General features: G+C 44.3%; 2 protein-coding genes across 4 annotated transcripts in view; one reads left to right on the forward strand and one right to left on the reverse strand.

The window, feature by feature from the left end:
- Positions 1–11,871: 11,871 nt before the first annotated feature.
- Positions 11,872–14,987, reverse strand: LOC144456386 (uncharacterized). The gene is given in 4 exon segments (XM_078151600.1): positions 11,872–13,285; positions 13,288–14,011; positions 14,162–14,786; positions 14,902–14,987. Coding segments are annotated over 4 exon segments (1,734 nt in total). The 3' UTR covers positions 11,872–12,986.
- The window catches only part of CHST3 (carbohydrate sulfotransferase 3), a 58,995-nt gene continuing 57,374 nt past the window's right edge, over positions 13,849–15,469 (forward strand). Inside the window, exon 1 of one of the 3 annotated variants that reach the window (XM_020994661.2) lies at positions 13,849–13,937. The gene's annotated coding sequence lies outside the window, so the exon portion shown is untranslated. Of the gene's footprint in view, positions 13,938–14,457; positions 14,654–14,696; positions 14,888–15,469 lie in introns of those variants that run through there. The other 2 variants (XM_020994660.2, XM_020994662.2) reach the window with 2 other exon arrangements.

The following is a 15,469-nucleotide window of genomic DNA, read 5'->3' on the forward strand; positions in this document are numbered from 1 at the left end:
AGTCACTTCACCCTCTTTGCCTTAGTTTCCTCATCTGTAAAATGAACTAGAGAAGGAAATGGCAAACCACTCCAGCACCTTTGCCAAGAAAACCCCAAATGAGGTCACGAAGAGTTGGACACAACTGAACAACAAGAGTATTAACACATATTTAACGTAAAAAAATGCAAGACGTTGCATATGATTCAACAATGAACTGCAGGTAGCTGATGGAGTAGCTACTATAGGAGCGATAGGTCTTTTGACCTATTGATTTTTCTACATCTCTATCTAAATGGGTGGAAATTATAGGCTCATTAGCAGTTGTTTATTTAACTTCTGTGCCTTGTTTCTTTATTCTAAAGGACTCTGCAACTGAAAAACTGATCAAGCAAAGGACTGCTTCTGGGTTCAATCCAGTAGTGTTCTAGTAATGTCAAATAACTGACTCTCTGGAAAAAAAAAAAAGAAAGAAAGAAAATATGCCCAGGCAATACTTATAAGTTTAATCTAAATTATTAACATTTTCTTCACCACTTTCTTAAATCTAGATGATTACCATGACAACAAATCAAGCCCTGATTTGTAGCCTCTGAGATGTAAATGCTCAGCCTGAAAATTTAACAATCAGCTCTCCTAAGTAGGTTAGAGTTGGCTCCAGCACAGCCCTGCTACAGTCCTTCTTCCCTGACCTGGACCAGCAGCCTGTTTAGTCATAGGCCAAACTATTGGGGTTCTATTTGCAGTGTTTGATTTACTCCAAGCAGTACCTCGCTCTGTCGTTCTCTGCAGCCCAGAAAGCCTCCGAGGTAGACATACTCGCCCAAAGTTGCTTCAATGTGGGGTTTCTTTTTTAGCCTCTTTATAGCTGGTCTTTGTCTCAGGTGTTTTGCTTGAGACATTTCCATTCAATGTTGTTGTTGATGACTTGTGCTTTACCTCACTGCCCTATTTCTTCTTCAGTCAAGATTTTAAAGCATTTCTATGTGGTAATCAACTTTCTCCAATATCGTCCAAACCCCTCGGGCCCCCTACCAGTGCTCATTTCACAGCACTGACTAGATGAACGCTGGCTTCCACTGGACCACATGATGACTCTCCTCACAAGGATACTTGACATACGTATAACCATCTTTTTCCTCCTTTTTCTCCTTTCTCTTTTATCTCTTCTTCCCATTCTTTTTCTTCCTCTTTTTCTTTCTCTTCCTTATCTTCCTCCTGTTCATGTTCATCCACAAAATATCCATGAAGTGCTTAACCACATATGCCCTGCTAGGACAGGTCCTTGCAATCTGCGACCAAAGCTTGCGAGATTTGTCTATTTTCTACCCAGACTATCGGGGTAAATTTTTGCCACACTGACTCTGCAAGTCCCTTGGTTTATCCGATAGTCACAGATGATGTCCTCTAACCATTCATTGCCCTGATAACATGGTGCTGTTGGTACCTTGCCAAGCTGCCAGGGTTGAAAAGGAATCTAGGCTAAACAGTGGAATGAGAGCTTCCAAGACAAACAGTCTGGGACAGCTGGAGTTGTTTTTTGGAATAAGTTCCAAAGAGTATTATTATGGCTTTTGGCCTCAGAGTGGAGCAATCTCATTTTTGTTTGTTTGCTTTCCTTCCAATATATTAAGACAATAGAGTAGGATACCAGGAGGGAGGAACATGTGAGTGACCAGTGGTTGTAGTATCATGAACAGCCCGGACTTATTCTGTTGTATCCCCCATCCATAAGAAGCTCATTGTTCATGGCTCATCAGTTATCACTATCACAAGCCTTTGCATCCAACAGCTGCACATGAAGGAAGAGAAAAGGATGTATGTTTATACGTCCTGCAGGTACTGCTTTGAGATGTCTATGAGACCCAGAAATATCTTATGTTCATAGGATCTTACAATTAGAGACGGAAAGAATCTTATGGGGCATCTAGTACAACCCTTTCATTTTACAGTGGAAGAAAATTATTCCGAAGAGTGTCAATGACTAACCCAAAGTCATATAGGTAATAAGTAGCAGAGGTGGGACTTGAACCCAGGTCTTCTGCCTAGAAATCTAGTTCTCAGTAAATATCTAATCTAAGGGATTCCCTCTCCAGCTCTTTCTCACTGCCTTCTTCTTAGAGACCTGTGATCAGATTATACCAATCACCTTTTCTTTCTTTCTTTCTTTCTTTCTTTCTTTCTTTCTTTCTTCCTTTCTTTCTTTCTTTCTTTCTTTCTTTCTTTCTCTTTCTTTCTTTCTTTCTCTCTCTTTCTCTCTTTCTCTCTTTCTCTCTTTCTCTCTTTCTCTCTTTCTCTCTTTCTCTCTTTCTCTCTTTCTCTCTTTCTTTCTTTCTTTCTTTCTTTCTTTCTTTCTTTCTTTCTTTCTTTCTTTCTTTCTTTCTTTCTTTCTTTCTTCCCATTGGTAAATTCTGTGCAGGTAGCACCACTCTGACACAGGTCAATGATCGTTGCATCTTGAGTAAGGGAATGACTTGATCTGATGTGTGCCTTAGGAATACTGATTTGTCAATGGTGTGAGGGATGGTTTGAAGAAGGGAGAAACTGCATATGAGGAAACCAATTAGAAACTTATTACAATACTCCAGGCAAAAGTGATGAGGACCTGGACTAGGTTAGTTGTAGTATGAGTAAAGAGAAGGAGACAGATGAAAGAGATGTTGAGGATATGGAATTGGCAAGAAGTGGCAACTAATTGGAAGGGGCTAAAGGAGAGTGAAGTGTCAAAGATGATTACTAGATTTCGAAACTAGATGACCTGGAAGACTGTTGGTGCCCTAAACATAAATAGGGAAGATGGAAGGAGAGGTGGGTTTATGGGGAAAGGCAATGAGTTCTGTTTTGGACATGATGAATTTGAGAGGCCTATGGGACTTTGAGGTATAGTTGTTTAGTAGGCAGTTGGAGATACAGGGCTATAACTCAGAAATGAGAAATGGACATGCAGATCTAGCAGTCATTCACAAAGAGATGATGGTTGAATCCATAGAATATGATAAGATCACCAAGAGAGAGAAAATAGAGTGGGGGCCGAGGACCGACCCCCATGGCAGGGGCATGGGGTAGAACACATTGATGGTGAACCTTCAAAAGAAACCAAAAAGAACTGGTCAGAAAGGTAGAAAGAGAATCATGACAGAGAAACATACAGAAGAGAAAAGACCCAAAGGGAATAGCCAGCAGTGTCAAACATGGAGGTCAAGAAGGATGAAATTAAGAAAAAGACCTTTGTATTTAATAGTAAAAAGATCTTGGTAACCTTGGAGAAAGCAATTTTAGTCTGGTGGGGACAGAAGCCAGATGTCAAGGTGTTGAGATGTTAGTGGGAGGTGAGAAAGTGGAGTCCCATGAGTATAGATATCTTTTTCTACGCATTTGACTATAAAAGGAAAAAGAGCAGTAGGACAATAGCTTAAGGGAATGAAAGGGTCTAGCGAGAGGTTTGTTTTTGTTTTGTTTTGTTTAAGAATGGGGTAACTCTGATGATAGTAATAGGCATCAGGGAAGGAGCCAGTGGATGGGGAGAAAATGAAGGCTGTGTGTGGGAGGCATGATAATCAAAGGAACAAGACCCTTGAGGAGCCTGGAGGAGAGTAGATCAAGGGAACAAGTAGAGGGGTTGGTGTTGGCCAGCAGCAAAGGGGAACAGGATGAGACCAAAAAGGCTAACAAGATCCAATGTTACATTAAGAAAGGCATAGCTTCCAGAAATTGAACTGATGTATTCTGCCCTGGTCAGACCAAAGATGAAATATTGTGCTCAATTATGGGTCCTAGAGTTTCAGACACTGATAAGTTAGGGAAAGAAATCCTGGGGAAGGCAACCAATATGATGAAAGGTCTTGAGTCCATGAAATTTGAGGACTGGTTGAGGAAACTTGGGATATTTAGCCCCAAAAAGGAAGCACTCAGAGGGAACATGATGGCTACCTTGCCTTCTTGAAGTATTTTGTAGGGATGTTACATGGAGCTTGAATTAAACCTATTCTGCTGGGCTCCAGTGGGCAGAATTTGCAACAATGCATGGAATAAAGACTTGTATTTGGGAATATAGGGAATAACTTACCAACAATTGAGGTTATCATGATTTGGAATGGGATGCTGGGAATGTGAGTGTGTGTCTGTGTGTGTGTGTGTGTGTGTGTGTGTGTGCTGGTGAGGATGAGGTAGTACAAATGTTTCCCTTCATTGGTGGTCTTTGAACAGCGACTCAATGTCCATTCACCAGGTGTGTGATTGTGGCACTTCATATTTGAGTATGGGTTGGCTTACACGGGCTTCTGACATCTCTTCCAATTCCCAAATGCTGATGACCATATTTAGTTAAATTTCATTTTAGTCAATTCAGTCCAGTATTCTAGTCTATTAGATCACTTCTAAATTTTGACTCTGTCATCCAATTTTGTGTCATCTGAAGATGTGATAAGCACAGCTTGGTACTCTGCTGGATTTAGACTCAGATGATGTGGGTTCAGATCCTACCTTTCCTCCTCTACATAACTTTGAACATTTAACCTTCCTGGAATTTAGTTTCCTCATTTATAAAATGAGAGGGTTAAACTAGACAATCTGGGAAGTCCCTTTCAGCTCAAAATCTATGACCCTATGATTCATCAACACCTTTATCAGAATCATTGAAAAAGAAAAAGTAGAGTATCAACCATGAATCCCTGGGGGCATTCCAACTAAAGATCTTCTTCTAGACTGACATTGAGCCTATGAAGACCACTCTTTGGGTCATCTTGGTGGAGACAGAAGGTTGTCATTGGATGGGTAGAAACAAAGATGTCAAGTAATCTTATGGCTACCCCAAAGATTGGGTATTTACCATCATAGTAATCAAAAGGAATTTACTGTATCAAAGACTGATTGCCATTGGAATTTCCACATGCAGAGCTCATTTTTTATTAAGGGAAACCCCAAGGATCTTTAAAAAGCAAACAAAAACAGGCACAGGAAATTCTTTCAGGTAGTAAGATAAATAAAATTGGCATTCTGAACCCAGCACAGATTCTTCCAAGGCAAGTGGCTATCTGCTAGCCTGACCAAGACTACCAGCTGACAGTACCAGTAGCCTGGATTGCAGGGGAGGGGGTGGTCTTTTGGTTGTGAACAGAGGCTCTCAGGCTCGACTGGCTCAAATAGGAACACATACAGCAGGGCCTCTCCTATTTGGCAGTGGATGTTTTAAGCTAAAGGGATGGAAACTTCCTCCTGTGGTATGGAGTCCGCCCATTCCCAGTTAAGGACAAATTTGCTACTTCCCTATGTTTCCCACTAGCTCTCCAAATGAAACTGTAAACACCCTAATCAGAAGGTTATTTTTATCTATGCCAAGCACCAATCTGTTTGCCAGCCCTGTAATTTGTAACCTTGGCCACATTGACGTTGTAATTCCCCAGCAGATGCTCCTCCCTTCCTTAGGGTTCACATCTTTCGCTTGGTTTTTGGTGCTTCCCATGGGAAATCAGTCACTTCTAAATATTAAGAGACTAGGCATGATGGGGAGGTGAAGAGAAGAGTCGGGGGTGAAGGTTTCAAGTGAACTTATGACTTTGGGAAATGCCAACACTTTACATTCACAGAATCATAAATCTGTGATGCTAATGTACTGTTGGTTGAGGAGAGAAATTAGAACTATGCTCAAAGGGCTATAAAACCATGCATACCCTTTGACCCAGCAACACCGCTACTAGGTCTGTATATCCCAAAGAGATATAAGACAAAAAGAGAAAGGACCTATATGTACAAAAATATAGCAGCTCTTTCCTGGTGGCAAAGAATGGGAAACTGAAAGGATGCCCCTCAATTGGGGAATGGCTAAACAATGATGATATGTGATTATAAAGAAATACTCTTGTGTTATAAGAAATGACAAGTAGGATGCTCTCAGAAAAACCTGGAAAGGTTTACATGAACTGATGCAAAGTGAAGTGAACAGAACCAGAAGAACATTGTACACAGTAACGGAAATATTATGAAGATGATCAACTGTGAATGACTTAGCTATTCTCAGCAATACAATGATCCAAGACAGTTATGAAAAATGCTATTCACCTCTAGAGAAAGTGCATACTTTTTAAAAACTGTCTTTATTTTTCCTGGGATTTTTTTGGTCTGTGCTTTCTTTTACAATATGGAAATATGTTTTGCATACAATGAGAGGTGAGGGGAGGAAGGGAGGGAGAGAATTTGGAATTCAAAATTTTTTTTAAATGTATGTTTAAAAATTGTTTTTACAGGTAATTGGGGGAAAGTAAAATTTTGACAAAAAAGAATTATAAATCTAAAATGGAAAAGACACTTTAGAAGCCAAAAGTCCAGCCCTCTTACTTAACAGATGAGGAAACTGAGGCCCAGAGAAGTTAAATGACTTGCATAGGATTACTCAGCTAGTAAGTTTCAGAGACAAGATTTGAATTCAAGTCTTCCTGATTCCCAAGCCAGTGCTCAAGTTACTATGTAACACTTATTATATATCACATAATGTTATATAATATATAATATAATATGAGTAAATAAAAAGGCATTCATTACATTGAGTTTATTATATGACATACGTCTCCCCAATAGAATCTAAGTTCCTTTAAGGAATTTTTGTCATTATATCCCCAGTGTCTAGAACAGTGCTCAGCATGCAGTAGGCTCTTAATAAATACTTGATTGAACGAGGTGCCTTGCCCATACATCTCTGCATGCAGAATCTGTTTTGTGCATAAGGCCTGCTTCATTTCATAAGCAGGTTAGTTCCTCAAAATTTTGTCCAACAGAATTTTAGCTGATGTTCTTCTATTTCTATAACATCAGAGATTTAGAGGTAGGAGGAACCTTAGAGGTCGTGGAATTCAGCCTGGGTCCAGAGAAGTGAAATGACTTGCCTAGGATTACTGGGTAGTAAGCATAGTAAGTGGCAGAATTAGGATTTGAACCCAAACCCTGTCACTCTAGATATAACATTTCTACAACTCCATGCTGAGCTACCATATCTTAACTGCATACTTGCTGGCCTTTACTTGGCTCAACGCAGAAGAAGAAGCCTATGGTTAAAAGGGAGGCTGCTAGGTAGCTAGGTAGCGCCATAGTGCACAGAGCACCAGGCCTGGAGTCAGGAAAACTCATCTTCCTGAGTTCAAATCTGACCTCAGATACTTACTAGCTGTGTGACCTCAGGTAAGTCATTTAAACCTGTTTGCCTCAGTTTCCTCATCTATAAAATGAGCTGGAGAAGGAAATGGCAAATTACTCCAGTATCTTTACCAAGAAAACCCCAATGCGGTCACAAAAAGACAGACACAATTGAAAAACAATTGGGAAACATGATTTAAAGAAGTTATACTGGGGGCAGCTAGGTGGCGCAGTGGATAGAGCACTGGCCCTAGAGTCAGGAGGATCTGAATTCAAATCCAGCTTCAATCACTTACTAGCTGTGTGAGCCTGGGGAAGTCACCTAACCCCGATTGCCCCTCCCCCCAAAAAAAAGCAATGCTGGGGGGGGGGAGCTTTTGTATACATCAAGTCAAATACTTTTCAGTCAGTCAAATAGTCACCTCCTGACTGGTCATCCCCAAGTTCTTTGATTAACTAGGTTTTATACAGTGGGAAGAAATGCCTACCTATTGTACCCCTCCACCAAAGCTGTAAGTCCTGATGAGTCTTGTACACAAAGGTCCTGTCAGAGGCCGACAAGGCCTTTGTCTATTTAACTGCCATCAGCCCTATGCCTTTTCAGATTCTGAGACTTAATCATTATTTCTAAAGACCCCTTCCTTCCTCCACATTCTAACTCTAATGCAGGTATCTGCACCCAGGCGCCTAATAAATGTGGACTGACTGTCCAAAAAGAATAATAAAAACACAATCCTCATGGGCATTTTTTTTAAAGGGGAGGGGAGGAACTCTCATGTAATGCAAAGACTTCACACAGGAAAAGAGAAAGGAAAGCATACCATCTGGTAGCTCCAGTTTCTATTTTAACGAATTATTCTTCCTAACTAGTTTGAGTTAAACACAGTTGTTTATACACAGATGAAGGAGTGTAAGTGCTGTCAACACCTTCTAAACTCTTGCACTGTGGGACAAAGCCCCAGTTGCTCTACCTTAGTTATAGCTCTGCTCTGGGCTCTCTAGAGATTCACTGATCTACTGTAGCCATGAAAGAATGAGCATTTCTTCTTTGGGACCTCTTTGGAGGGGGCTAGGGACCAGCATTTTCACATATGTTAATATTCCTCTTTCAGAGATATCTCTTCCTTCGAATGTATATACTTATTGCTATACATGTTGTTTGAGTATAAGCTGCTTGAAGGCAGGCCCTGTTTCATTTCTACTTTTTTAACCCCGGCACTTAGCACAGCCCCTAGCACACAGAAGATGCTAAATAATAGCTGATTGATTGATTTATTCAGCTATAGGAAGAGAGGGGATAGAGGAAAGGTGAGGTAGCAGACAAACTGGAACAAAGATCAAAGTCTCTGATCTTCCAGTTCCAAGCCCTGAAGGGCAGAACTTTCTGCTCTATCCACTGCTCATGAGAATGAATTCTTCTCTTTCACTGACAGGCTGTATCACACCAAGCACTGTTCCTCCTCTTCAAAATAAGGAAGTTGCCCTGTGCGACCTCAAAGTTCCCTTCTAGTTCTTATACCCCATAAATGAAGTATTAACCTAAGCTTTACTATCTATGAGACAGAATGCCTGTACTAGCAAGTCCTGCAGAGAGACAAGAATATGTAAGTCAAGGGTTTTGCGAGAATTTGCTGGAATGCCCAGTATAAGCAAGGTAGAACGACCACATGAGCGGGCTGAGTTCTCATCATCCTAGCCTGAAATTAGGGACAGTAAAGAGCTATAAAGAAGGCAAAATCAAGTTTGGATCCTCGATGTAGAGCTAAAAAAGGACCTCTGAGGCCATCTAATCCATCTCATTTTACAAAGAAGATTAAGATCAAGAGACTTCCCCAAGATCACGTGGGTACCAAGCATCAGAAGTGAGATTTAAACCCAGGTCTTCTGAATACACACTGCTTTTTTCTGCTGTACCACACTGCCTCTAATCTTTCAGGGCCCTTCTCTGTTCTAAGCTACCATTGTTTATGGTATACATTCATTATTAAAAGCTAGGCACTGGGCAAGGTAAGACTATGTCCTCCTAGCAGGCTAGGACCACTTAGCCCATGAGGGTGTTTAGGCTCTGGGCAGTCTGAAGGAATGGGTTTCTGTGTGATTACAGGCACTAGAAGGTGGAGAAAGAGATAGAACAGTGAAGGAACACTCATATGAACCCTATCTGCTTCCTCCCAGCCCAGTTCTAGAAAAACTTAGCCACCAGTCCTTGCAACCAGTATTTTCTGAGTCAGTCTGGACATTGAATTAAGAAGACCTGGGTTCAGATCCCACCTCTGACATCAGCTGTATGACCATGAGCAAGATTGCCTCAGTTTCCTCAGATGTGAAATGGGGATAATGAGAAAGCAACATGGTATGGTAGATAAAGAGCTAGAGTCAGGACAAACCTGGGTTTGAATCCTGTCTCAAACACTAGCTGTATGACCCTGGACATTTCACTTCACTTTACTTCTCTAGGCCTCGGTTTCCTCAGCTGTAAAATGAAAATAATGAAACTTGTAGCAACTACCTCACAGGATTGTTGTAAGGCTCAAATGAGACAATGCACAGAAAGCATGCTACAAACCTTTAAGCACTATATAGATGGCAGTTATTATTTATTTATCATAAATAATATATAAGTATGAATTATATATTATTTCATTTTCTCTCTATGTTCAGTGGAGCTCAAAGAGAAACCATCCTGGAACAAATCAATATCCTACTATCATTCTTCATGTTGGATTATGCAGGCAAATCATATAATGGATTTTGAAAAGTATTGGGATTCAGGTCCCTCTTTTGTAGACTTAATGAAAGCATCATTGAGCTAACTCCAGTAGTGGATGAGATGGCCAGAAGATGTGTACCACCTTCCTTTTACTGCATGGTTTTGGTTTCCTCTACTAAGTCTCTATGTTTTTAGAGCTTTTTATTTCACATAGTTTAGAGATCAGGCAGTAATGATGATGGTGATAACTGACAGTGCTTCAATCCAGAAGAGTTTGTCTGTTGAACTCTGAGGGTCATGAGATCACAAATTTAGCACTGGAAAAGACCTTGGAAACCATTGAGTCTCACTGCCTCATTTTACAAATGAGGAAAGTGAAGTTCAGAGAGATTAATAACTTGTTCCAGGTCATGCTGCTAGTAAGCATTTGAGCCAGAACTTGAATTCAAATCTAACACTGCCCTGTGCACCACCTAGCTGCCTTTGAGGTGTGTATTGGTAGTTCAAGGATTTTGCTCTTCACTATTTACTAAGACTAGTGAGTTTCTAGTATGCAATTTTTTTTTTGGAGGCAAATGGGATTAAGTGACTTGCTGGGGTGGGGGTGGAGGGTCACACAGCTATTAAGGATCTGAGTCTGGATTTGAACTCAGGCCCTCCTGACTCCCGGGCTGGTGCTCTATTCGCTGGGCCACCTAGTTGCCCCTCTAGTATGTAATTCTGGATATTATTGTTATTATTGTTGTTGTTGTTACTAGTAATTGTAGCAATAGTATACCAGTATACCAGCAATGTAGGAGTTAATTTCCTAAAACTAATGCCTTAAGAAAAAAATAATGACGCAGTAGACACATCACCAGCTTGGACCAAAATGTAGATATCTAAATCTCCAGCATGATAATTAGAATCAGATGGTTTATTTTATTTTATTATTTTTTTAAGCAGTCCAGGGCATTCTTGTTACCATAGGAACCCATACCCTTTGCTTCTTTTCTGATGTCATTCCTGGGCAACATTGTGGTGAAGCTCAGCTGCCAGGCCACTCTTGCCGCTCAGAGCCGGCCTGAAGGGAGAAGACCCTCTCTGGCTGCTGCCTGGCCAGCCGATGGAAAAGAGGATGAAGAGTGAAGAACAGTAATATTTTGATTGGGTTTCCCTGGAGCAATCCTGTGAGAGACATAGACTGTTCTATTTTCCCCACTTTTCAGATGAAGAAACTGAGCTTCAGAGAATTAAAATGACTTGCTTAAGGGAAGACACCTAGTAAGTAGCAGAGTCAGGATTCAAACTTAGGTTCTTTTTTTTACCCAAAAGCCAATTCTCTTTCCACTATGCCATATTGTCTCACAATGATTAGTTGTTTCTGAAATGATGACATTAGGGACTGCGTCCAGATTCACATGACTTGTCAAGGGTAAAACCTAAGTTTTCTGCCTAACAAAGCATTGTTCTTTCCATTAGGCTACACTGCCTCCACTCATTAGTCACAGTCTTGTGCTATTTTAGAAGAAAATCATAAACACCGTTTTCCCTAGGTTACTTGGAGAACTTGGAACCAGGGGAATCAGGCTGCCATTACTCTGTTCTAGGGCTACCATTTATTACCTGTGGACTCTTTGAGCCTGTTTCCTCATTTGTAAAATGAGGGTGTTAGACTAGATAATTCTAATGTCCCTTCCCCCTCCCAATCTGTGGTCCCGTGAGTCAATTTAGTTTAGTTTTCAGTGTACTTTGCTGTCCAACTCAAAAAATCCCACCTATAAGATGAAACTGTTATCTTTCTTGTGAACAAGGAGTGTATAAAAACTATTGGGGAATGAAGGATCAAACTCGGGAATTTGAATGGAATTTTTTTGTGTGCAATAAGAAATGATGATGATGAAGGATTTAGAGAAATGTGAGAAGATCAGCGTCAACTGATATAGAACAAAATAGGCAGAAGCAAAAGAACAATATATACCACGACTATAAAATTGGAAAGTAAAGGAACCAGTCTCGGTCCTAAGTAACAGATAATGAAACTGGGCCCCCCCATTTCTTGGCAGAAAGGAGGGAGAAACTTTGGGGGGGGGCAAAGTGTCAGGTACTGCATCAATTGTCAGTCACTGCATTGTTTTTCCTTAATTTTATTTTGTTGTTGTCAGCTTTACAAGGAAGGATTCATTTTGATATGGGGGAGAAAGAATGGTGAATCCAGAAATATTACAATGTAAAAAACAAAGAAATTAAAAGAACTTTTTTAAAAAATGGAACTTATACCTACTATCCAGATGAATGGGAAATATTGACTACATTTTTGTTGCTGTTTACTTTTGGTACTTCTGACAGACAACCTATGATTTATTACCATTATACCCTACATGATACCATGAAGCTTCAGATGTACAGAAATGATCACAGGAATCCTCAAGAGAAGGATGAATTAGATCATGTCTGTCTGCAATTCCCCTGACATCAATTGGATATAAATAAAATGAATCATTGATGTTAACACTGATGCATTAACGAGAAACATACAAAGAAGGCTGCTAATTCTTAGGAGTCTTTTGCCAGTTCAGCTAATGCACTGGGAACCTCAGAACCCAAATGCTCCCATTCCTCTGTTATTCCCATCCTGGGTCTAATGAAGTCTGATGACTTAGAAGTCTGACATTGGTAGCTGCTCAGTCAGGCGGTGGAAGCTGGAGACCAGAGGAACAAAGGGTATGAGCTCCCTGGGTGTTCTGGGTGAGTGGGTGGGGTGGGAGGGAAATCATGAATTTAGAGCTGAAAGTTAAAGGCCTTGGTGGGCCTGGGCTAATAGGCACATATGTGGGCTCTGGCCTTGAAGCTCATTCATTCATTCATTCATTCATTCATTCATTCATCCATCCATCCATCCATTCATCAAGCATTTATTTAAGCACCTGCTATGAGGAAAGTGAACTTTCCAGTTTGGGGGGGGCCACGAGAATTTATGCTCTCTTGGTGTAACCTTCACCTTCACCAACACAGGGTCACGTCCCAAACATGCTTAGGTCTGAGACCTAAGACTTTGGCAGAGGACAACTAGATTCTGGCCTAGCCTTTGAGAGCAGAGGTCACAGAGTTGAGCAGAGACTCGGGCCTCTGTGTGGGGAAACTGGGGTGGGTGGGTAAGAGAACATGATGCAGACTGGGGAGACTGAAACTTTCAAAGAGCCCTGGGGATTTCTGCAAGGACCCAAGGGAATGAGGCTGAGGAGAAAGAAATAGGAGGGAAGTAGCAGGGGGACTCCCCCTCCCTTTTTCCTTGGTCGTGAGGATCCCCAATACCCATCGAAGGAGCAGGATGTGCAGTTGAGGGGCGGGGAGGAACAGGGAGAGGCTTCAGAGAGGCAGCCCAAAGAGGGGGGTGCAGGGCCGGCCGGCCAGGGAGGCGCGCAGGGAACAAAGGCGCACACAGGGGTCCTTGTTCGTTCTTCGCTCCCCGGAGGCGGGGGTGGGGGTGGAGCTAGGGCGCAGGGAGCGAGAGTAGGGGGAGTGCAGGCTTTGGGCGGAGGGGCCACGGGTCTGGGCAACTCCTTCCCTTCTCTGGTCTCCTCCTTTCTGTGCCCCGGCCGCCTCGGCTCCTGCAGCGCCCAGCCTGGAGCACCAACTTTGCGAAAGGTTCCCAAGTTGCCGGGCGCGAAAAGGGGTGGGGGTGGGGGCGAGAGAAGGAAGAGGAGGAGGGATTCCCAGGCGCCTTGGAAGGGATACAAGAATCCGCCGCCCGGAGATAGATCGGTAGCGGCCTGAGCCCGGGAGAGAGAAGCGGACGCTGCTGCGCGGGACGGACGGGCTCCGGCACCCCCTCGGAGCCCCGGGCACATGGGACCCCGGCGAGGTGGCCGTTCCTCGGCTCCCCTGCCGCCGCCGGCGCCTCCTCCCCTGGCTCGGTGATCGCCCAGCCCAAGCCGCCCCCGGGCCCGGGAGGTGCGAGAGGAGCCCAGGACAGAGAAGGCGAGAGGGAGGGCTCCCGGGCTCCGGGAGCAAGGGGCAGGCCCCGGGGGACCTTCCTTCCAGCGGGAGCCTAGAGGAGAAAGTTGCCAGTGGATGCTGCCTGCTCGCGATTCCATCCCCAGAGAGCCAGCCATCCGCCCCCGGCCAGAAGAAGCTGGGCAGGGTAAGGCAGCCTTCTTCCTTCCCTCCTTCCTTCTCTCCCTCCTTTCTTCTTTCCTTCCTTCCCTCTCTCCCTCCCTCCCCGGCTCACTGCTGATGTGGGGCCAGAGGGGGCCCTAGCTCCCGAGGGAGGACCGCCGGTAGGCTCTCAGGCCAGTCAGAGGCGACAGAGGGCTTCGCGGCCAATCCTTGCGCCCCCTGCCTCAGACCCCTCCATCCCCTCCGAACCACTCCCAGCTTAGCCCCCTGGGCCTGGGGCAGCGGAGTGGGCTCGAAACTTCCAAACTGGACGAGTGTCATGGCCCAGGGCAGAGCGGAGGAGAGAGGAGGGGGCTGCGGGGCTGGGGCAGGGAGTAGGTGAGCCTCCCACTGCTCCAGGACGCACCCCCTGGCCCAGCCTAGCACACTCTGGCGCCCTGGAGCTAGGAGCCCTGAGATCTTCACCCCTCGCACGTTCCCGCCCCCTTCCTCCTCCCTCCTCAACCCCCTCCCCACCCGAACAAGCCGGCTTCTTGGTCTGGAGCCAGTGGGGAGGTGCTCGGAACAAGCTGGGTGCCGAGGAGGGGAGGAGCTGGCCAGAGCTGTAAAGTCAGGATCAGGCCCCCAAACTGGTGGGTGGAGGGAAAAAAGAAGCATTTCGGCCGGGCCTCGGAGTTGCAGTTGGGTCTTGGAAACTTGGTGTCTGGGCGATGTGTCTGGGTGTGCGCAGCGCTTCCGGAGGTGAGGCGAGGCAGGCAGGCAGAGGGAGGGAGGGGAGCTAGAGGAGCGGACGGAGTGATTCACAAATCCCAGAGCCTGGCAGCTGGGGTCCGTCAGCAGAGTGGGGAAGGCCGGCAGACCCGGCGGGCTGTTGCTGGGCCATGGAAGCAGAAACCTGGAGCAAATGAGAAGCTCAGTCGTCTGCCTTGCCTTGCCTCAATTCCTTCCCCTGTTAGAGTGACTTCCTGGCTGGGAGTAAGTTGGGGGACCTGGGGACCTTGCCTTTAAAGAGGGACCCTACAACACCGAAGGGTCCCACAGAAAGAGGCCCAGTCTGGTCTTGGCCAGAGGCCATGGCTGGCACTTTCGGCTTCTTGCTCTTCTGACCAGCCCCTACAGCTGGCTTTCTCTTTTCTGCCAATGACTTTATGATACCCTGAAGACAAGAGCCGGCCTCCTCTGGGATCAGTCAGGGCTGGGTCAGCCAAGGAGCAAATACTGCATTTCCAGATACTGCAATATTCACCACCTTAACGACTCTTATCTCCTTCCCCTAGTAGCTACTCTAAGGCAGATTAGGGGATTTCAGATCACAGAATCTCGGAGCTGGAAGGAAGCTTGGGGGACATGTGGTCCACCAGCACCTTGTACAAGTGGGCTCCCAGCCTCCACTTGAAGACTCCAGTGTTGGGGAAGTCCTTACCTGGAGACTGGTGCTGGGTGCTTTTCCAGTCTTTTGGGGGCTTTCCATGCAGATCTATTCCCTTCACCTCCCTCCTTTTTAACCTAACATCTGCACCTCTGGCCAGTATACCTATCCTGACCTTCCTCTCTTTC

Source organism: Phascolarctos cinereus, unplaced genomic scaffold (genome assembly GCF_003287225.1).
Source record: "Phascolarctos cinereus isolate Bilbo 61053 unplaced genomic scaffold, phaCin_HiC Scaffold_3;HRSCAF=262, whole genome shotgun sequence".
In the NCBI taxonomy this organism is placed as follows: domain Eukaryota; kingdom Metazoa; phylum Chordata; class Mammalia; order Diprotodontia; family Phascolarctidae; genus Phascolarctos; species Phascolarctos cinereus.